This window comes from Pelodiscus sinensis, chromosome 3, assembly GCF_052426305.1.
Source record: "Pelodiscus sinensis isolate ZL-2025 chromosome 3, ASM5242630v1, whole genome shotgun sequence".
Classification (NCBI taxonomy): domain Eukaryota; kingdom Metazoa; phylum Chordata; order Testudines; family Trionychidae; genus Pelodiscus; species Pelodiscus sinensis.
This window is the reverse complement of record NC_143054.1, coordinates 89,929,990-89,952,789: the sequence shown is the minus strand read 5'-3', so window position 1 is coordinate 89,952,789 and position 22,800 is coordinate 89,929,990. Positions and strand designations below refer to the sequence as shown.

Below are 22,800 nucleotides of genomic sequence, written 5' to 3'. Positions count from 1 at the left end.
GAGACATTTCAGTTTACAGTCTGAGTTCACAGTGGAGGAAATAATCCAGGGTATCTAAATTACTAAAGCCAATACAAACATTGATAAATCTTCCTCAATATATGGAAGTGTGGTTCTTTTTTATAAATCACTGTGGTAGTATCTGGGCAGTCTCTATGAGTGACCTTCTTTTTTTCTTTAGACATATAGTATTTCATAATACATATTTTTTCCTTTTTGTTCAGTGAAATCATTTAAGTTTAAAACAAGTGAATACCAACACTTTAATATACAACAGAAAGCTTTCCAAATAAATATACTGTGTGCAACTGTGTGCAATGTACGCTCTTATCAGCAAGTATGTGCTGTGTTTCATATTTTCCTCTCTATTATGTGGCTCGGAAGACATTAAATGAGTCTAAGCTCTATCTTAAATGTTCCAGGCCAAGAGATAATGTGAATGGAAATAGACCAATGTCTCTGTTGGAAATACCATACTGCAGTGTGTTGTGCTTTTAAACTACCTTTCACAAGGAATCTGTTGGAAATAATCTAGAAATCTTTAACTAGATATCCTGTAGAAATATCTCTTACTGAATGAATGTGGTTTTTTAAAGTATATTTGCAGTTTTTGTAGTTTGTACAAAAGTTATTTTAGTAACATTGGGCACTGTAATTCACTGAATCCACTGTAAAGATAGCAAAAACTTTGAGATAACATGAACATGGTTTCAAAGCAACATGCACATTGGTTTTGACTACAAGTTTTAGCTGAAAACACTAATGATTTAGCTACGATGAGGAAAGGTCTAAATCATCACTGTTTCAGAAAGCCCTTGACATTTTAGCTAATGAAATGAGGCACTTTTGCACTTCTTTTATTTTAGTAATAAGATGAAAAAATTAACTAGTCATTGGAAAGAACCTACTACATTTGAAAACACTGGATATATATATATGGTTCAGTATCCAAGCTTCAATAATTTAACATTAGTTTCGTTCAAATAATCATGGCAGAGAAACGACATTAAAATAAGCATGTACCAAAATTTACCTAACAAAACCAAGCCAAGTATTTCAAATAAGTTTTTTTAAGTTTTCCCAATTACCACATGTAATTATCCACTCCTTTCATGTAAAAACCCCATGTGTGGGAAAAATGTACTTGGATAAAGATGTGTTGCTCTTTGAAATACAATTATGCCACGTTCTCTTAGGGTATGTCTACACTGCATTCCTCTTTCGAGAGAGGAATGCAAATGCAACCAAGTGAAATTGCAAATGAAGCGCGTATTTGAATTTTCCGTCCCTCATTTGCATAATGACGTCCGGACGCTTTTTCGAAATACCCTATTTCGAAAGAAAATATGCAGTCTAGAGAGGGTTATTTCACAAAAAAATCCTTCCTTTGAAATAACCCTTAAACCTCATTTTTAAGGAGTAAGAGTTATTTTGAAAGAAGGGTTTTTTTAAAAAATAACCCCATCTAGACTGTGGGGGGGGGGGGTATTTTGAAAAAGCACCTGGGTGCCATTATGCAAATGAAGCCTGAGAAATTCAAATCCGTGCTTCATTTGCAATTTCGGTAAGCTGCATTTGCATTCCTCTCTCAAAAGAGGAAGACAATGTAGACGTACCCGAGAGGTAAGGATGGCATCACTTCAGAAAGAGCAGGAGTCAGACCCTATAATTCTTCTGTTCCATAGGCCTCCCCTTTTCACAAACCCTAGAGATTCCTCATTAAGTGCACATACCTTTCAAGGAATCCTTCTACATTCTTCCCAGCCTGTCTCCTGTGCTACCCAATAGCAGACAGTGCAGCCAATGTTGATGTTGCTTCACTTACTTGGCTATGTACTCCTACCCCAACACAATAGGAGTTCCAGCCACTTAACAGGGTGAATGCTATTACTAGCCTCCACAGTAATTTTCTGTGTACTTTATGGCCCTTTCTCAGGGCCACACACTGTGGTTCCTTTCTGGCTCTTTTCCACAGCAGCCACACACCCTGATTTCCCATTGTCCAAGTGAAGGGGGCTACCCTTGGCTACATAGTTCAGACTAGTATGCCATCTCTCTTTTCCCCCTGTGTGTGCTTTCTGGCTTCATTAAACTGGTATTTGTGTTCTTTTGCTCCCCTCTGTGTTGTTTAGTGAGGGGAGCATATGGCCCCATGTTATTAACAAACAGTTTTTGTGCTTAATTCAACACAGCCATGAAATGGAAAGTCTGTAATCACCCCACAGGGAAATCATGAACTCTTGTGTGGGTCACATGAAAGCACCAGGAATTTCAGATGTGATAGTGCTACTTGCATATTTTCCACAGATCTAACAAATGTCTACATGCATCAATCTTCAAAGCTTCCAAATAATATTTGAGATTGGGGCTTGAACACAGTAAAATAGCTTCAAAGACAAAATCACGCAATACAGATTCACCAGGAGCTCAACTTTTACTGTGTCATCAGTGACCTCTGTGCCTCATTATTTCTTTCCTTGCTTAGTCTAAGAAAACATTATATTGCACTAGTCCACTGAAATGAAAAGGCACAGGGTAAAAAAAAAAAAAAAAAAGATTTGCAGGGGTTACTGTGTACTTAATTTTGGTCCAGACATACCCAGGTATGTCAAACAAAAAAGACTTCCAATTGAAAAGTAGTAGTTCTGCAAACTTCAGATCAATTTGGTATGGATTTTCGTGACCTTTATGGACTTTTCAGTAACTTGATCAACTCCAGGCACTATTACTTCTCTTAGAGAAAATAATTGGATCAAAAAGGACAAACTCATTTAAGAATTGGCTTTTTAAAGGGACATTTTCAAGTCAAATTTGACCCCAAATTTAGATTTCACTTAAAAATACTGTGTCCATAAAACTTATGATCAATTGAAATGTTACCATGCAGTTTATTTTATTTCCTCTTCAGTGTTTCAACCCAACTTTGCAGCATTTTATTAATGCATGTGAAATTGACCAGAACCAAAAATTCAACTGACCAGAGTCTAATTTTATTCTCCATGCCAAGAGAAATGTAAAAAAAATAAAAAGAAAAAAAAGGAGGAAACAGCATAAAGAGCAAAAATATAATTAGTCTTTTAACATTTAGATGAAATCTTGGCCCCCACTAAAGTCAATAGCAAAATTCTGATTGATCTTACAAGGGCCAGGACTTCATTTTGGTTTGAAGAAGATAAGTGTTCTTGACATATCAGGAAATTAGTCTTATTTTTAAAATATAATTTTTTGTTATCAAATTATGTTAGCATAAAATTAAGTAGACTTTTACCCAAAATTTATGCTAAACCAAAGTAATATGTTCTCTGAGTTAATCTAACTTAATTTTTGTTTTAGTCAGTTTGATTTTCTTTTTTTTTTTCTGTGCATCTCTATAAACTGTTTTATTTCTGCCAAGATTAGAAACATTAGGTGAGAGAAGGCTCTTGCAATATTTCATAAAACCAGACAACATCAAGTCTCCCATGAAAGCTCTTTTCCTGGGATTTCTAGAGAGCAGGGATTTTGATAAATGAAGATAAGCTTTGTAAAAGAATTTGAACTTTAGCAACACTGTCTGAACCAGACCATTTCCAAACCTTTTGACATTCATCCCCAAAAGTTATTCTTGCTTCTACATATTCCTCTAAACAACACACAATATTGATAGCAGTATTCTGGCACTTCCCTTACCTCTACTTCTTAGATGTGATAGATGAGCAGAAAAATTCTTTCAGAGAGAGCACTAATATGACTGCATGGAGCGTCCTGGAAGATATGTGTGGATGAGAGTCTCTCACAGTGTCTTCCACCTTCAGCCAGACTGCATCCCTTGTATAACCCCATGCCTTCTAACTCAAGTGCATTCCTAAATTTAGATCGCCCCAGCATTGGCACAGCAACAGGCTGTTGTTAACACCCAGACGTAGTCTAAAGTGGTATACTTTCTGTATGTTAACAATACTCTTACCTCCCCACTGGCTGCCCTCAAGAAGTACTTGACATCACAGGTAGAGAACAAGGAAAGCTGTAGAAGCAGGTGAAGGCAATTCAGCCCAATATATTTGTTTGTTTGTTTTGTTTGTATTAAATCCACCTTCTTGCTTTTTCTGAAATTTTTCAGTCCCCATGTTCTTCAGAAATAATCAATCAATTTTCCAGTAGCCTATTCTGTCTGTTATTTATCCTTCCTGTATTAGTACCAACCCTGGAACTTTCCCTTGCAGCAAACCCAGTTGCCAGCTTTGTCCACGTACTCACTCTGCTGATACCATTATTAGACCTAACCAATTGAGTTATAAGATCAAGAACACATATTCCTGCTCATCCAGAAATATAATTTATGCTATCATGTGCCTAAAGTGTCCGTCTGCTATGTACATTGGACAAACGTCTCAGATACTTCACCAAAGAATCAATGCCCACAAAACAGATATTAGACAGGATCACAAAGAAAAAACAGTTTCTTGCCATTTCAACCAGAAACGGCATTGTCTCAATGACTTGATTACCTGCATCCTGCTTCAAAGACCTTTTAACACCAGACTTGAAAGAGAATCCTCTGAACTGTCATTCATGCTTAAATTTGACACTTTATGCCTCAGTCTAAACAAAGAGATTAATTATCTTACCCATTACAAAGATAGCTTCCCCAATTATCACCTCTAATATCATTAGCTCACAGACATTTACCTCCCTCCCTCATCCCCCTTCTGTTCTGAAATTTGGTTTGTCTTTTTCATATGTGTTCATTTTTTTTTTATTGTATCCTTTGGTATATTTGGTATATATGGTGCCAATTTTCTTCCACTATTTGATCTGAGGAAGTGGGTCTTGCCCCTGAAAGCTCATCACCTAATAAACCATCTTGTTAGTCTTTAAAGTGCCACATAGTCCTGTTTTTGTTTCAGCTACACCAGACTAACACGGCTACATTTCTATCACTATTTCACAATTCCCTATATCTCTATTTTCTGGTTCATGTACCTTCTGACTTCTAACTCCCCATTCTCTACCAGTTGATGCATATACCCTCACATGGCATTTAGTCCTTCATGTTCCATTTTGGTTATGTTTGTGTTTGGAAGAACCTCAACACAGTCCATGCTCCAGATGTGGCAAATTTTCTCTTGGCAATAGACATACTTCTTATGTATGGTAGTGGACAATTTATTATAGTAGAATGATGGTGATGGAAAACAATTGTGTTAGTATGGGAATTGTCCCAGTCCTACAGGCTCTCTTGTGAAGCCCAACTTCCCGAAGGCATTTCCCTCCCTTTTTGATGCAGACATTCTGAGGGCCTGTCCTCTGCATATTTGTGCAGGAGGAAGGGAAAGCTGAGTTGGAGTTCACTACTTTTTTCATTGTGGAGCAAGTACCCTGCACTTTGCCACAGGAGTGCATTTGCCTACAGGTGGGATGTGGTAAGAATTCTAGAACTGGGATCTGCAGATAGGACGAGGTGATAGTTTCCTGCCTGCGGAGACACAGGCAGCTTGATCAGAGCACCACAGGAATCTCTGAACTTGGCAGATCTGATTGGTGCTCCGCTTGCACTTCCTACCCTCAGGCACCCTGAAAAACCAATGGCAAGAGATTTTGTGCTGTCTCATGCATGGATATGATGCATGGTGATCCCAAATTGCAGTCACGTTGTGCCATCTCGCAAAGGAAACATTAACACAATGGCTGAACATGATGTTAAAGTCACTCTCCAGTTCTTCCAAGTTGAGCATCAGTGGTTTAAATAATGGTCCAGATCTTGACAAGCAGACTGATTCCTTTTGTATTGTTCTAGTGACTGAAAGGGAACAGAAAGCATCTGAATTTCCCTAGCGGTGGAGTCTCAATTGCTCTGGTTTTAGACCAGAGGGAATGAGAATTGTAGAAAAACAGGCCCAATTTAAGTGGAAGGTCAGCACAGATGAGAATGTGGCCTTATATAAAAAGTCATATGCTCACATGTTTGATGTGACTATGCACATTTGTTTTTCCTCTAGTACTGTCCATATTGCTTACTGCACACATTTTTGAAATTTGCATTGTTTGTTCAGTGTCCTAGTTAAACATATGCTTACAGATAAGCAAATCATTACTCCATTTTAATACAATGGTCAACTTAAATTTAATCATGATTAATTGGGGGCTAAATAGGGGACATGAGGCACAGACAAGCAATTGGGTGAAACGATTTGTAGAAAAAACACAAAGGACTCATCTTTGGTGTTCTGAAGAAAATAAGAAATGCTGAAAATGACCAAATATATCTAAAATTGATTAAATCTTGAGATAGAGCTCAGCATTTAACCATGAATTTATCATGTCTGCTAGAAAGTATGAACCAATTTGGTTCAGTAAGATTCCTTCATGTTGATAAAGAAGTCCCCAATTGTATTCAATGTACTCTTATTTGTGAAACCAGTTCACAAAGACCAGGAGATTTATAACTTCTAAGAAAATGTCTATTTTTGTATCTGTCAAACACATATTTTTCTTGACTTCTTTAATTTCTGAAAGCGTGCTGTGCAGTATTTGTAATTAACTTTTTTTTTGCATTCCCTGTTTAAGAATGTTCTTTTTTATATATGTTTTCATGCAGAAGAAAAGCCTCTTGTGATCGCTAAGGAAGTGAAAAGTAAGTAACTTCTTTTTTTCTTTCTCTTGATGTTAATTTATGCAAGGGCTAATAGCATATTTGTTGCTTGGATCTGCTAAATTCAGAAAAGCTTCTACTCTGGAACTATTTTCAAGGAATGAAAGAGCTCTTGCTTTATGGACTTGTGATGCAATTTGCATGAGCTATTCTGTATAACAATATGGGCTGGCTTCTTGTATACATTTGTAATAGCAAAGCATCACAAAATAAACAAGCTATAGCTCTGCTAACTCAGCTGATACTCATAACTACAGGCAGTCCCCGGGTTACGTACAAGATAGGGACTATAGGTTTGTTCTTAAGTTGAATTCGTATGTAAGTCGGAACTGGCTCCAGATTCAGCCGCTGCTGCTGAATCTGGCCAGGGGCTGACTACAGGAAGCTGGAGGCAGAATTGCTCTGCCCCCAGCTTCCTGGAATCAGCCACTGATCAGTTTCAACAGCGGCTGAATCTCGAGCCTGGGACAGAACAGCTGGGCTGCCAGGTATGTCCCTGCAGGACCAACCCGGCAGCACTCCAGCTGCTCTACCCAGGGTCCACAACAAAAGCCTGGTCTGCTGGAGGGGGGTGCCCCCCCCAGAAGACCAGGGACACGGGGAGCAAAGCCGCATCGGCGGCGGAGTGCCGTGCCTCTAAGGCTTTGCTGTGGCGGGGTGCCGCTGCCACTTTGTTCCCAGTGCCTCTGGTCTGCTGGAGACGGTCCCCAGTAGACCAGGGACACTCGGAGCAAAAGCCGGGGAGGCGGAGGGGTCCCGCGCCTCTGAGGCTTTGCTCTGGCAAAGCCTCAGAGGCGTGGGACCCCGCCGCCGCTGCGGCTTTGCTCCCGGTGCCTCTGGTCTACTGGGGACCGTCTCCAGCAGACCAGAGGCACTGGGAGCAAAGCGGCAGCGGCGGCGGGGTGCCGCGCCTCTGAGGCTTTGCTCCGGGTGTCCCTGGTCTGCTGGAGACGGTCCCCAGCAGACCAGGGAAACCGGGAGCAAAGCCGGGGAGGCGGAGGGGTCCCGCGCCTCTTTGCTCCCCGTGTCCCTCGTCTGCTGGAGACGGTCCCCAGCAGACCAGGGACACCCGGAGCAAAGCGGCAGCGGCGGCGGGGTGCCGCGCCTCTGAGGCTTTGCTCCGGGTGTCCCTGGTCTGCTGGAGACGGTCCCCAGCAGACCAGGGAAACCGGGAGCAAAGCCGGGGAGGCAGAGGGGTCCCGCGCCTCTTTGCTCCCCGTGTCCCTCGTCTGCTGGAGACGGTCCCCAGCAGACCAGGGGCACCCGGAGCAGCTTTTCTCGCCCCGGAGGTCAAGGTGGCGGAACCACTGCGCTCTGGGGGGTCCCGCTGCCTGCGAGCTCCGGGGCGAGAAAGCCCCGTTCGTAAGTGCGGATCCGACGTAAGTTGGGGACTGCCTGTATAGAACTTGAAAGGGAAAACCTGGAAGGTTATGAGGTGGACAATAGAAAGGGAAAGAGATCTGGACATGGCTGATACTGTTATTTTACTAGCATTTAATGGGGATTCATTTCCTAGCAAAGGGAGTGAAACAAGACAGTATATGAGTTTTCTGATTTCTCATACCTAATTCTATTCTACCAATTAATAACACTCATGCAATAAGTAATTAAATTGTTGTGGCCTTCATAAAACAAAAGGTTAATTTCCACTGTTGCCCAGGGAATCCATCAAATAAAGGCAAATACATTTAAAAAATAGTAGTGTTCTTTAGCAGACAAATGGTTTAACTGCAATTCACCACGAATAGCAGATATCTTGTAATGACAGTTTTAAAGGTCCAATCATAAAAATGTTATGAAGGTATATTATTTATAAAGGCTTTTCATGGGATTCTGTGCTTATTGCTGAGTATCTCTTGAGAGTTTTTCTATTGTCAGTCAGGTTTCATAAGGGAAACACTAAGTTAGAACAAATGCAGAGTTACTATATCCCTGGAAAAATCGTAGTTATAGTATGTTCATCGATATAATGGATTGAAAAAGGGCTTGTTTCTTAAATAATTATCTAGTGCACACACTGGCTCCAGTTCTATCCTCTGCTTTATGTGGACTCACTGAAGTATGCGGTATGTTTATATATTTGCGGGGATGACTGTCATGTTTTTAATGAACTATTAATTGGTCTAAAATTGCATGTCTTCTGCATTGCATGGATTGATCTCCAGATGTACATTTTCTTTGCATTGTGATGGCAAATCCTCCAAAGCATACTTGAGTTGGACAAAGCTGGGCAGGTTTAGTAAAAGTATCACAGAAGGAATGTCCACTTTCTGAAACAGTTTGATCTACCCAAAGGCCCAGTTTGGCCCAGTACAATCTGTCACAAGTAGTCATGGTTTAATAGTCTTGGTGTCACAGAGATAAAACACGTCTGGACAGACAACCTACAGCTGTTTTGTCTTTTCACCCTTACTCTCTGTTTATGTATTGGACCTTTTTTTTGGATCTCTTTCCTTATCTACAGGTTGGACCTCTCTTGTCTGGCACCCTCGGGACCCGACTGGTCCCAAATGTGGGAATTTGCCGGACAATGGGAGGTCCCCTGACACCAGCCTCTCAGACTGCTGCCCCTCCTCCCTGTCAGCTTCTTCAGCCCTGCTAGGCTGACTGTGGGCCAACCCCAGCCCCAACTCCACTGCCAGCCACCTAGGCAGCTCCAGGCCCACTACCGAACAGCACATTGCCCGATTGGACTGCCGCAGCCCCAACCCCGGTGCGGGACAGCACATGGCCCTGGCACCCTGATTCTGCAGAGCAACCACAGCTGGCTTTCCCTCACGGGCTGCTGCGTCCAATCATACTGCTCCAATCATACTGCTGCCACTGCCGCCTGGGCTGCTGTGGCCCCGTTGCCTCCCAGGCTGACATGGCCCGGCCAGGCTTCCTCTCTTGGAATGCTGCGGTCCCAGCCCCACTGCTGGGTGGCAGACAGCTCTGATCGCACTCTGCCAAGTCTGCTAGCAGACTCGTGGGGCTGCACCAGGCTCTCAGCTGATGGCCTGCCTGCCCCAGGGCATTCTTATCCAAGAACATCAGTGGTTATGCCTGACCATGGATGTTGCCATATGAGAGAATCCCGGATTTGGGAGATGCAAACTGTACTATATATTTGAGAGAGTCTGTGTGTCTGTCTGCCCATCTGTCTGTGAGGCTGTTTGTTCAAGAGCTCCTCCTAAACAGTAAGAACTAGAACCATCACATTTGATATGCACCTTTCTCTTCTCATAACTTACAGCAAGGGAAGGGTTTGTTGTGCTAAGGCAATGGGATGTGCCTGGAATATGATTGTAACTTATAAAACACGAAGGGAGGAGTCTGCTACTATCAGACACAGTTACAGTGCAGAATCACCACAAGGGGACGGGTGCACCAATAAGAGAGTGGCAAACTGGGGGCAGGGATCTGGATATTGCCAGCAACTGTACAGGGGTGAATTTCCTGTGCTGGTGAGCATCCGGCCAGGCAGTATGGCTAACCTTGAGCACCCAGGCAATGAGCTCCTGCCTGCCCTGAGCCCCTCTTTAACGACTTGAGCAATGCCAGGTAACTGTGCTAGTTGCTTTATAAAATGTGAGTCAAAGTTCTTTAGTAAGATATAAAAAGTCAAGTGAAGTTCTTTTAAATCTTTGCTTAGGAACAGAGGATGAAAAGAAAGTTACCCAAGAGAAGAGAGCTATTCCTGAAACTAAAAAGAAAGGTATGTAAGTGGAACGTTTGTTGAGAGGTTGATCCAACTCTTATTGAAATCAATGGCTAAATTCCTATTAACGTCAATGGTGGCAGACCAAACCCTAAACTTGCAGTACCACAATGCTCTCCTATGGCATGTTCTTTCCATACCGTCCAATGCTTAATACTTTTTTGGTTTGTATTACTTTTTAAAGGCTTTTCCTGGTTGACAAGCCAGAGAACCAATGGCAAATGTCACGGGTTACTCCCCTCCCCCCCGCTGTGAAGCTGTCCATGGCAATGTTAATGATTATCCCAAGTATAACAGGACATAACTATATGACCACATGTAAAAATGGTGGGGCACATGTCTTTATATTCTGCATGCCAATGTCAATATCATGTAGTTTTGATAAGATTTGCGGCTACATCTGGTAACTTAAATTAAAGGTACCATATTCCTGCACTGATAAGTCTCACCTGGCTTTTCATGAATTATTAAAGGTCCAAATTATCCATATTTGATCTGATTTCTCTGTGACTGGATATGTACAGTGGCTAAATGGGAATCATCTGATCTGAACTAAAAAATAAGTCACATTATTTTTCAGCATGTGCTCACCAGGGATTGGCTAACTGCATATCTGAATTGTGTGATTCATAGATATCAAATGACTTTCTTTAATTAAATGTTAGAAAAAGAAGAGGAAAAAAAGAAATCCCCTGAGAAGACCATCCCTGAAATAAAGAAAGCAGGTAAGAAACTGAAATGTGTTGGGTTTTTCAATAAACGTTTGATTATTTAATATATGCATTTTCAATTTTTAAACATTTAAAATAGGTTACTGTATAAATTCTCACTACTTAAGATTCCAGGATTCGCTCTTATACTGTAGATTTCAGATTTGGACAGAAATAAGTTATCCTGTTCCCACTTCTGACAACAAATTAAGCTGTGGCATAAATAACCTCACTCAGGCTATGTCTACACTGCATTTTTTTTTTTTTTTTTTTTTTTGCGGAAGAGGATATGCAAATGGAAGCCCTGTATAGATGGGGCCATTTGTCGGAAAAAATAAACCTTTTTTGAAAGTTCCTGTAAACCTTGATTTTTGAGGAATAAGGGACTTTTCAAAAAAGGTTTTTTTTCCACTAGCTGCGCCCTCCCCTCCAGCAGACCAGGGAGACGCGGAGCAAAGCCGCGGAGGACCCAGGCAGCGGGACCTCCTAGACGCGCCGCGGTCCCGCAGGGTCCTCCGCGGCTTTGCTCCGCGTCTCCCTGGTCTGCTGGGGGAGCCCCCAGCAGACCAGGGAGACGCGGAGGACCCAGGCGGCGGGACTGCGGCGCGTCTCGGTCCCACCGCCCGCGTCTCCCTGGTCTGCTGGAGGGGGGGGGGGCAGCTAGTGCGCCCCTTCCCCTCCCCCCCCCCAGCAGACCAGGCTTTACTCGGGACGCCTGTGATAGAGCAGCTGGGGCGCTGCCGGTTGGTCCCGCAGCGCCGCTCTCGGCGCTACTGGACCAACCCTGTAGCACCCCAGCTGCTCTGCCCCAGGCATCCTGATTCAGCCGCTGCTGGTCAGTTTCAGGAGCGGCTGAATCAGGACGCCTGGGGCAGAGCAGCTGGGGTGCTCCTGGGTTGGTCCAGTAGTGCCGAGGAACGGCGCTACTGGAGCAATCCAGCAGCACCCCAGCTGCTCTGCCCCAGGAGTCCCCAAGTCAGCCGCTGCTGAAACTGACCAGCGGCTGACTACAGGAAGCCCGAGGCAGAGTTGCTCTGCCCCGGGCTTCCTAGAATCAGCCGCTGATCAGTTTCAGCAGCAGCTGACTTGGGGACACCTGGGGTAGAGCAGCTGGGGTGCTGCCAGGTTGGTCCCCGCAGTGCCAAAGTGCAGCGCTGCAGGGACCTACCCGGCAGCGCCCCAGCTGCTCTGTCCCAGGCATCCAGATTCAGCTGCTGTTGAAACTGATCAGCGGCTGATTCCAGGAAGCCCAGGGCAGAGCAACTCTGTTTCGGGCTTCCTGTAGTCAGCCGCTGGTCAGTTTCATCAGCGGCTGAATCTGGACGCCAGTTCCGACTTACATACAGATTCAACTTAAGAACAAACCTACAGTCCCTATCTTGTATGTAACCCGGGGACTGCCTGTATGGTTTTCACTATTCTATTGGTTCCATCTCTTGCTCAGGGTTCTGTCAAGGATTGCGAAGTGTCAAACCTCTTCTGTGCCAATCTCAAAGTGTTATTGGGATTTCTTATTGTGTGTTGTCATAGTTTTTATATTTTTCTTTGTTGATTTTCAGCCCTAATATTTGTACATAAGTCCTAAGGTAATTTCTGTTGGCTTGCTTTTCTCTGTGGGTATGGGATAGCAGGCTGATAATCTGTTACTGCCTCAACCCCGTTCCTGAATGGAATGACCTTTACTCCTCATTTCTTATGTATCTGTGCCCTTATGCAAGTTGACCAGACTGGCAGTAAACAGCACAGAGTAGAGGACAATATGCCTGCATCATATCATGCAAAAAAAGACAGAAGAGAGGCCCTTTCCCCTCATCCCTGAGAATGTTATCTCAAAATAGTGCCACTGTGTAGACGTACCCTACCTGCCCACTCTCCAGGGAGCCTATGAGCACAGAGGAACCACAAAGGGCTGTCCGATTAACTACTATGCTTCATTGGCTGAGAAAGTCAGCAAACCTGTTCTTAGTCCCAGCAGCAACAACTGATCGGTGGCTGTTCAATACACAAACCAACAACTGCAATCCCTCTTTCCCTCGCCTGCTCCTAGCCTTTCTCCAGACCTGATCCTGGCTGGACTCCAATTTTGCCACTGTCCTTCCAGTCTTTGCTGTAGCTTTACGTGGTCCCTGACTCCTGATTACTGACTCTGTCTCTGTTCATGGCTTATAGCGCCATCTGTGACCATTTCTGTGCTAGGCATGAACACTTCTTCTCTGACTATTAGGCCTGACTACCCACATCCTGGTTCATAACATTGGCATTCAGTAGCCCGGATTATAGTAGAATATGTCCAGATGATGGTTATTTGTTTTAACCTTAAATATCTTACTTCACCTCTTTAACCTTAAATATCTTACTACCTTATTTAGTTTATATCTGTCCATTTTCTTGTTACTTGAGCTATTTTACCAGGCTTATATTATGTCTGAATGTTTCACATGCAGATTTTAATTATGGATTTAGAATGGAGCATATTTGTTAGAGGAGTAGCTTCCTTTCAGGTGTGGCCATTATACATTGTCATCTCTCTTCAAAATCTAACTGAGTTGAGTTGAATTAGGCCCAGTTTGTTGAGCTGAGCAGTAGCACAGGCTTCCAGCTTTGTTTTGTTAGGAAAGTGGATTGTTAGCCCACTCCCAGCCAGCCCTTACTAGGTGGGTTGGTGAACTTGATTGGTCTGGTTTCTAGTCTGGCATGCATGGCCTTAGTAGTTATAGTTCCATTGGATAGCTCTCAGGATCATGGCGTGTTATCTCCTTTTGAATCCTTAAAAATTGGAAATAATAATGGAGGAAATAAACTTGCATGATTTTTATCACACACCATGCATTATTGGGGTTTTTTCTTAAAGCTGCATCTGCTGGAGTCATGTGATTATGGTAGAATCTCATCTTTCGATTAACAAAATCTAATAATTTAATAATAATCTAATCTATTTTTTTATTCTCAGGAAGGTTTAAACCTTAAAGGCTCAAACACTAGAAGACAAATAAAAAGAACACACAATTTATTGTTTTAACATTATTGGAATTTTTAAACTACACTCATTACTTCTTGGAGCCTGATTTATGATTCTTAAACATTTGGGGCAAGTAACACCAGCAGTATTTTTCTAGGGCACACATAAAACTCTTCAGTGATTTGCATTTTGTGTCTGTAAACTCATGGATGCAACAGATAGGAGATTACTGAGAAGGCTCCTGAAGTTCAAACTGGAAAGGATTAAAATAACTAAGATGGACTGTTGTACTAATGCTTGAAAATAAATACATTCAAAAGACAATACAACTTATAATGACATCTCTATTAGTCATATATACAAATAGGGCTGAGTGTACATGCAAAACCTTATGAAAAGTGGCTCAGAAAAAAGCATTTAAGAATGTCCATCTAGTGATACCCAGGGTTGGGTTGTTGTTGTTCTTTTGTTTTTCTTGGGGGGGGGGAGGGTTGAGAGCGAGAACAAGAGAGAGGCTATGTCTAGACTGCAAATTTGTTTCGGAAGAAGCTCTTCCAGAAGAGATCTTCCAGAATTTTTTTTTTTCGAAAGAGAGCATCTACACTGCAAAAAATGCACTGAAAAAGCGATGTGATTTTTCAAAAGATAGTGTCCACATTGATTGGACGCTATCTTGCATTTCAGTTGTGATTACTGTGGACGGTGTGGCCACCGGGGCATCTGTGCTTTTTCCTGGAGGCCTATTCTTTTGAAAAAACACTCTCTTCTGCATCCACAAATGCCTTTTTCTGAAAAAGCTTTTTTTGGAAAAAGGCTTCTTCTTCATCGAAAGAGGCTTACCATTGTCAGAAAAACCCCTTCATGCTTTTGACTTTCTGCCAACCATTTTTCGGGAAAAAATCTGCAGTATAGACATACCCAGAGGAGAGAGAGAAAAAGAGAGAGAGAGAGAGAGATGCTGAGTACCCACAACTGTAATAACAATTAATGGGCACTTAATGCCATGGTGATTATTACAGAGACTGGAACAGAGCCTAACATCACACTGAAAGCATTAAACCCAGGATCAGAGGAAGCATTATCAGAGCCAGGCTTACAGCTCAGGTATCCTGGCATTATCTGTGCTGTCTAATTATTCAGATTTTGTGTTAAATTACATCATAAACTGAGAGGTAGATATTCCATAGAGTTTACTGAAGTATAAAGTTAAATTGCATCCTTAAATGTATAAATACAGATTTAAAAATAAAATATCATAACTTAAGATAACAATTCAGAATGACCCTCATAACGTTATTCTGTCTCTAAACATACTTTTCATGTGAGAATATAGCATTTTAAAAGATTACAATTCATGGTCAAACTGTAGTATAAAGTTATTAACATGTTCAACTGCAGAAGTCATTAGTACACCTGGTGAGTCATTAAAACCAAGGCTGGAGGGAGACAAATTAAACAGTGCAAGACACACCCACATTTCCATCTTTTTTTCTTTGCTCCCTAGCTTGTTGCATTTTTGAAGTTCATGAGCCTTTGTGTTAAATTATCTTAATCCATAATATATTCTGGTTAAACATGTTGCTGTGATTTGTCATTGGATTTGCTCTTTGAATTCATGGTCTCTTTTTTAGCATTGACTGGCAGCATTTATTGTTATCCCTAAAAGCTTTTAGGCCTGCAATAATTGCCACATTTGATCAACAGGATAGTACTGTATAGCTGAAAATTTTAAAATGAGCAGTCTCAGCATGTGGTTATATTTACATGCTTTGTGCAGATATAGCAGAGATTGCTGACTAGTGAGCTTTGGAAGGCTTGAACTTGCAGTCTGAATAAGTGGCCAAAAAGCAGGATTATGGGGATGGTTTTCTATTTAATTATTTTTTTCCTTTTCCGTGTAGAAGGACAGGCAGTGACAATTGCATTAAATAAAAGCTCCTTGCCCATGACTTCAAAGCCCTCTTTACTGCTGCTTTTCCTCTTTACTGCCTACCTTTCTGATTTTGTCTCTCTGCTTCCATAAACGCTTTCAGTTCCCTTAAACCAACAAGAAAGGACTGACTTGTGTCTTCTATGCTAGTTTCTGCTCTGTCCACTGCATGTCCCCTTCATGCCTGGAACAAACTTCCTGAAACCTTAGCCTTCAAATTGTGCTCCATCCTTTCGTTCAAATCACTCCATAGGACTCTCAGATTCCACAAGGCCTGTCAACACAGTCTATTCCTACAATAAAATGATGGTTACATGGTTGATTAAGACACACAGGCTATGTCTACACTGGCGGGTTCTTGCGCAAGAATGGCCGTTCTTGTGCAAAGCGTCCACACTTGCCATCCGCTCTTGCACAAGAAGATTTACAATAAAGCGTGGGAAGAGAGGGCTACTTGTACAAGAGCTACGCTCTTTTCTTACAAGTGTAATCCCTCTTGCGCAAGAGCTGAGCAAGAGGGCAGTGCAGATGCGCTGCAGGGGTTTCTTGCACAAGAAGCCCTATGGCTAAAATGGCCATCAGAGCTTTCTTGCACAAGAGAGCGTCCACACTGCCATGGATGCTCTTGCACAAAGGCACATGGCAGTGTGGACGTGTTCTTGCACAAGAGTTCTTGCACAAGAACCTGCCAGTGTAGACATAGCCACAATAAGAGCAATAGACAATAAGAGCCTCAAAATAATGCTTTGAGGGCAACTCTTCCTGCTGCCACCCATCTTTTCTCAATCTAATGGGCAACATTTTACAGCTAACGGCATATCATTTTTATTTTCTGATTAATGTTTGAGATTTGTGCCAGTTAGTAAATGAAAGGTGGTTTTGGTCCTTGGTGTAATTTTATCACTTGCATTACATGAATGTAATTTTGCTCAGCTCTGTCCTAACTGCCAGTAGCATTGGAACAATTTTTGTACTGCTGCACCCTGAGTATGAGCTATTTGCCCCCCAATAGTGTATTTGTTTGTTTGCAGACAAATTATCACCTTTCTTAATCCCCTCTTGTCACCTCTCTCTCTCCCCTATCTCTCTCTCTCTTTGTTTGCTGCAGAGTAGACTAATGCTGAATGTGCTCAGTACAAAATAAACTGGAGGATTTTTAATTAGCTTTTAAAAGTGTATTGTAGATAAAACACATTAATCTTTTGGCCTCCAGTTACTACAAAAACATTGTGCTAATTGTTCTGAGAAACAGATAATTCTGTTGTTATAAACTCAGAGGTCTCACTTAAACAAACATAATTGGCAGAAATAAGAGCCTGGCACAATCCTATTTAAAAACCCCTGCTCCACTTGGCTGGACAAATAAGGAGCCACATCAGTGCACATTTCTGAAGGAGTCTTGCTGAGAAACAGTCTGGTTGGGGGTAACAAGCTCAATGGCCAAGATGTTCAAAAGTAAGCTTTGATTTTTGAATGTCTCAACTTCAGTGTGTCCAACTTAAAATGTGGCTGGAAAAGAGGGCCTGTTCTTTTAAAATCCTTTTTAAGGTATCTGTTCAGTACTTTGTGAAAGTGATTGGGCAACAAAATGGCAAATGACATTTAATGTTGATAAATGTAAAGTAATGCACACTGGAAAAAAATAATCACAACTACACATATAACATGATGGGGATTAGTTTAGCTACAACTACTCAAGAGAGAGATCTTGGTGTCATTGTGGATAGTTCTCTGAAAACATCCACTCAGTGTGCAGCGGCAGTCAAAAAAGCAAACAGAATGTTAGGAATCATTAGAAAACTGATAGAGAAGAAGACAGAATATCTTATTGCCTCTATATAAAACCATGGCACATCCACATCTTGAATACTGAGTACAGACATGGTCACCTCATCTCAAAAAAGATATGTTGGCATAGCGAAAGGTTCAGAAAAGGGCGACAAAAATTATTAGGGATTTGGAACGGGTCCCATATGAAGAGAGATTAAAAAGACTTGGACTTTTCACCTTAAAAAAGAGGAGACTAAGAGGGGATATGATAGAAGTCTATAAAATCATGATTGGTGTAGAAAAAGTGAATAAGGAAAAATTATTTACTTGTTCCCATAATATAAGAATTAGGGGTCACTAAATGAAATTAATAGATATCAGGTTTAAAACAAACAAAAGGAAGTTTTTCTTCACTTAGTGCATAATCAACCTGTAGAACTCCTTGCCAGAGGATGTTGTGAAGACCAGGACTTTAATAGGATTCAAAAAGAGCTAGATAGATTCATGGAGGTTAGGTCCATTAATGGCTATTAGCCAGGATGGGTAAGAATGGTGTCCTTAGCCTCTGTTTGTCTGGAAATAGATGACAGGAGAGGATTACTTGTTGTGTTTCCCCTTTTCCTGAGGCAGCTGATATTGTCCACTGTTTCAAGACAGGATACTGGGCTAGATGGACCTTTGGTCTGACACGATATGATCGTTTTTATATTCTTATGTTCTTATGAAAATCAGTCCTCTTAGAAGAAAACCTCTTATGTAGAACATCCAAATGAAGTTTAGCAAAAACAGTTGCTGCTTGCAAATATAGAAAGTGCTTGGGCCCTCTCAGAATTCAGTCTGTGTAGACAAATTATTTGTGAGGGTCATGCACAGGTGCCCACCAATGCTCTCCATAGCCAGGATGGAACAAAGGAGGTCATCAGTGCAACACAGTGCTTATCAAAAGTCAGCGTGTGTGGTGTGCCTATTTGTACTCAGGCACCTTTGACAAGGTATTGGCTCCTCTACACTGCCCGCATGGGATTACTCCTGTGCTTGTCAGGGATAATCTGGTGGGCTTGCTCTGAGAATACCAATGTCTTTTAATTCCTTTGTGTCATTCAAGTGAACCTGCATTGGGGACCTTTAAACAATGAGGTTACATTTGTCCTCAAATGCAAAGTTGCTTTGACATTATCATATATCTGGATTATTTATTCAGCTATGTGGATTCAGTGAGCCACTCTACTGGAGCCTGGAGATGATGTGCTCGACAGTCACTGGGAGGAAAGTATGTTTTCTCTATATTTGGAAGAGGGATGTTATACTAGTGTTGCAGAGAGCAGAACTGAAGTGCTCAAGAATTCGGGGACAGGGCCTCTCTGCTGCCTTTTTTGCATGGTCTGATGCAGGCATATTGTCTTCTACTCTGTGCTATTTAATGCCAGTCTGGGTAACTTTCAAAAGGGCACAGATACATGAGAAATGAGGAGAAAAGGCCATTCCATTCTCCCACAGCTTGGCCTTTGCTACTCTGCTTCATAGAGGCAAACAAAGAAATCTGTACAACCATTTTTTTAAAAAATTCCTAGTCTTCACAAAAACCTTCCTATATTTCTCATTTGTGTGGCTTTCCTGCCCACACTTTACCTGGTGCACTTCTCACCTTACGTATATAATTGTTTTCTACTGATAAGAGAAAGAGTGGCGACATCTGGTGGCCAATTATCTATTCTTTTCTTTTCTTTTCTCTGCCAAATTTTTCTGCTACTAAACATTACGATATATAAGTGTTCCTTCTTGAAGGAATGCATTTAGAGATAAGCAGCTATTATTTATAGCTGTTCTCCTCCCTATACCATGGTGCAATTGTCACTTCTGGAATGCAGTACATCCGGGAACAATGCTAAAATGCCTGCCAAACATGATACCTTTTCAGAAATATTCCCTTCCTGGGCAGTGCTTCCAGCAGAGCCAGCAAACACACAGTGAACTAGCCATGGTTTCGATGGCAACATATAGTACCTGAAAGAAACACTCTTGGCGTACACACCAATGTAGACAAGACACAGCACATTACTACAAGAGGTTTGAATTGATGAAGATGGGGATTTTGCTCCCCGATCAACTGAAAACAAAAAAACCCCTTGTGGACAGTTCAAAGGAGGGATGCCACTGAATGCCAGCTTCATTCACACTTCATACCATGCACTTGTCCAAAGATGTTTAACAGGCCTCCACAGTGATAGCACTGAGGGCAGAGTTAGGGTGTTTTTGTTATAGTGCAACTGTGAAGTATATGGTGGTGTAGATGTGTTACAGTATATTTTGGAGGTGCGGGGGACCCATACTGATGAAATATGATTTGTGGGGAGTGAAGGTGCTTAATTGGCCATTTCCTCAAATTGATCCTGAAATTTTGTTGAGTGAGTTTTCCTTTGGGGAACTGGTTGTAGCTATGTATGCAGAAAACTAATAATGCTGGAGGAGGAGGGCTGATTGGGGATAGCTAAGGAGAGAGAGAAGTGCAGAAAACAAATATATCAGCAACATTACTAAAAGATGAGTTGCCTAGGGATGCGCTATCCAGGGATGTGTATGTGTAGAGCAAAATTTAAGGGAGCATTGAGGATTATGAATTAAAAGAGAGTTTTTAATGTTATAATTTTAAATTTAAAAAAGTGCAGGTCAGAAACATGGAGTTGGACACATTGGAAAAGTAGGCACATGCAGTTATTTATTGCTTTTACCCAGTTACTCCCCCAACAGCTTTCCCCTGATTGACTGTTTGTTAAACTCACTTGTGTCTTGTCTCTAGACCTTATGTTTATTGGAGCAGGGCCAGGACATCCTGTGTGTTTATACAGCCCTCAGCAAAAAAGGCCTCAGCTTCTGTTTGTGGTCTTATATCATCATCATCCTTATTATTTTATTACCCATGGTGCAAAATCGACAATTATCATTTGGAACATCTGGGTTCCTTGTCTGGTTTACTAGAACTCTAGGCTTCTTCTCTTGTGTTGCAGACTGATTCATTCCTGGCTAATAACTTGCTCCTGGCATTATTAGCATCTTAGACCATCCTCACTTTTTTTTTCTACCCTCCCTTGGGTCCTGTTTATGACTCACCTGCTGTTTCCTGGCAATCTCCACTAATAGCTGCTTTTCTCTTCAGACACAAGCTATGCAGGCTACCTTGTGGACTAGGCTATGTTTATTAACCCGTAAAAAGTCTGAGTTATATATTGTTGCCAGCTGCTGATGTTATTCACTAGTTTTCCTGTCTCTCAACTTTGCCAACAATTTCCTGTTTGTGGGTCTTGGTATAATAAAATCAGAGAAAGTGGAAATGGAGATGACCTGTTAGATCATCTGATTCATTCTTCACACAATGCAAGATGGTTCTGTACAGTTCATCTGCAAGTTCTTTATATAGCTTTGTTTTAAATATATGAAGTCTCTGGGCCACTTTAAAAGAATATTCTGTCTTAATAGATTTCAAACTTAAGAAAAAACATTATAAAAAGCCACTTAAATTTTCCTTTGCTTAATTTTCCCCATTATTCATAGTTATAGCCAACGTGACATCCTCATTTACTCCCTAAAGTTTTTGGGCCCAGTTTCCCAGTTGCTGTGCTCCTTGTATTGCCATTTACACTTGCTTGTGCAAAGTAGATATAAAACTGGTGTAAGTGAATGGAGAATTAGCATTTCACACTCATTTTGCACAAATGTCTATGTGACAGCATGCAGCAAAAGGCAATGGCATTTCATATCTTTGGTGTTAGGTGTCTTGGACTATAATAAATAGTGGATTTATGGGAAATAAGAATATTTCCTTTTAGTTTTACATAGTACATACCTTGTAAACTAAATACCTAGATACTTGCTCCCTGTGATCTAAGTAAATAAAGTGTGATCCTACTTACCTTATTGACACTTCCCAACTCATCAAGAGACAAACATAGTAATGTGGTCTTATACTAAAAATCAGGTTACACGTATCTGAGCCGATACAAATAGCTGTTTGGCACTGGAACTATAGCAGCTGGACTACTGTGTCCAATTCTGGTGCCTACAATGTCAAAAATATGTTGATAAATTGGAGATGCTCAGAGACAAGAATGAATAAAGAGGCAGAAAACATGATAGACTGCAAGAACTTAATGACAAGAAGGTTGAATGTCTTCATTACAATCAGTAAATACTTATGTGGGAAAAAAATTTGATAATTGGCCCTTCAATCTATCAGAGAAAGTTAGAACATGATCCAGGTGATGGAAGTTAAAGTTGCACAAATTCAGATCAGAAATTAAATTCAGATAAGAAATTTTAACATGAATAGTAATTAACCAATGGAACAGTTTTCCAAAGGCGATTAAAGATTTCTCCAGCACTGGTAATTTTTATGTAAAGATTCAATGCTTTTCCTACAAGATCTTCTCTAGCAATTATTTTGAGGAAGTCAGACTAGATGATCACAATGGTCCCTTCTGGTGTTGGAATCCATATATCTATGAAAAACAGGGTCATTGCTTATATACAATGGGGGGCAGTGCAAACAAACTGCCAAATAGAGACACAAAGCAAATCCCTGCAGTCTTGAACCAGCTGGATGTTAAGGGTGTCTCCTCCTGAGAACTATGTAAAGTTACCATGGTAGATACGATTTATGACCCACTGTAACATTTTTCAAGCACCTAACTTGCTTAGGAACCTGAGAGCCATTTTGAAAAGTATCTTCGATCCAAATATCAAAGGCATTTAGGCATCTAAAGCTGGAGGTTGGGAATTACAAAAGCATCTAAGAAAGTTAGGCGCGTAACTCCCATTGTTTTTCCTGCATAACTTTTGACATGAGTGCATAGGCTCCCAAGTCACTGTGGCAACCGGTTCATCATATGGGTGCTTCTTCATTGCAGAAACCTCTTCTAAGAAAGGAAGGCGGTTGCTCACTCTGCCAGTGACTGATAGGCTGGTTTTAGTCAACTCAGAAGAGAAAGAACTTTTAACTTGCCCTCCTAATGGAGCAGTGGCCTAGCTGCTGTTGAATCTTACAAGAGCAACTGAATACTGTATCAAGATGACAGTATTGTTCTGTCACTCTTTAAGCATCTATTA

General features: G+C 41.4%; 1 protein-coding gene across 17 annotated transcripts in view; it reads left to right on the top strand.

Moving 5' to 3' along the window:
* Window positions 1–22,800, top strand: part of TRDN (triadin) — a 313,306-nt gene that overhangs the window by 162,638 nt on the left and 127,868 nt on the right. For all 17 annotated transcript variants that reach the window (XM_089777236.1, XM_089777234.1, XM_075924089.2 and 14 more), the window contains 3 exons: window positions 6,578–6,613; window positions 10,266–10,328; window positions 10,997–11,056. In XM_089777236.1, coding sequence (XP_089633362.1) covers window positions 6,578–6,613; window positions 10,266–10,328; window positions 10,997–11,056 — 159 coding nt within the window. The remainder of the gene's footprint in view (window positions 1–6,577; window positions 6,614–10,265; window positions 10,329–10,996; window positions 11,057–22,800) is intronic.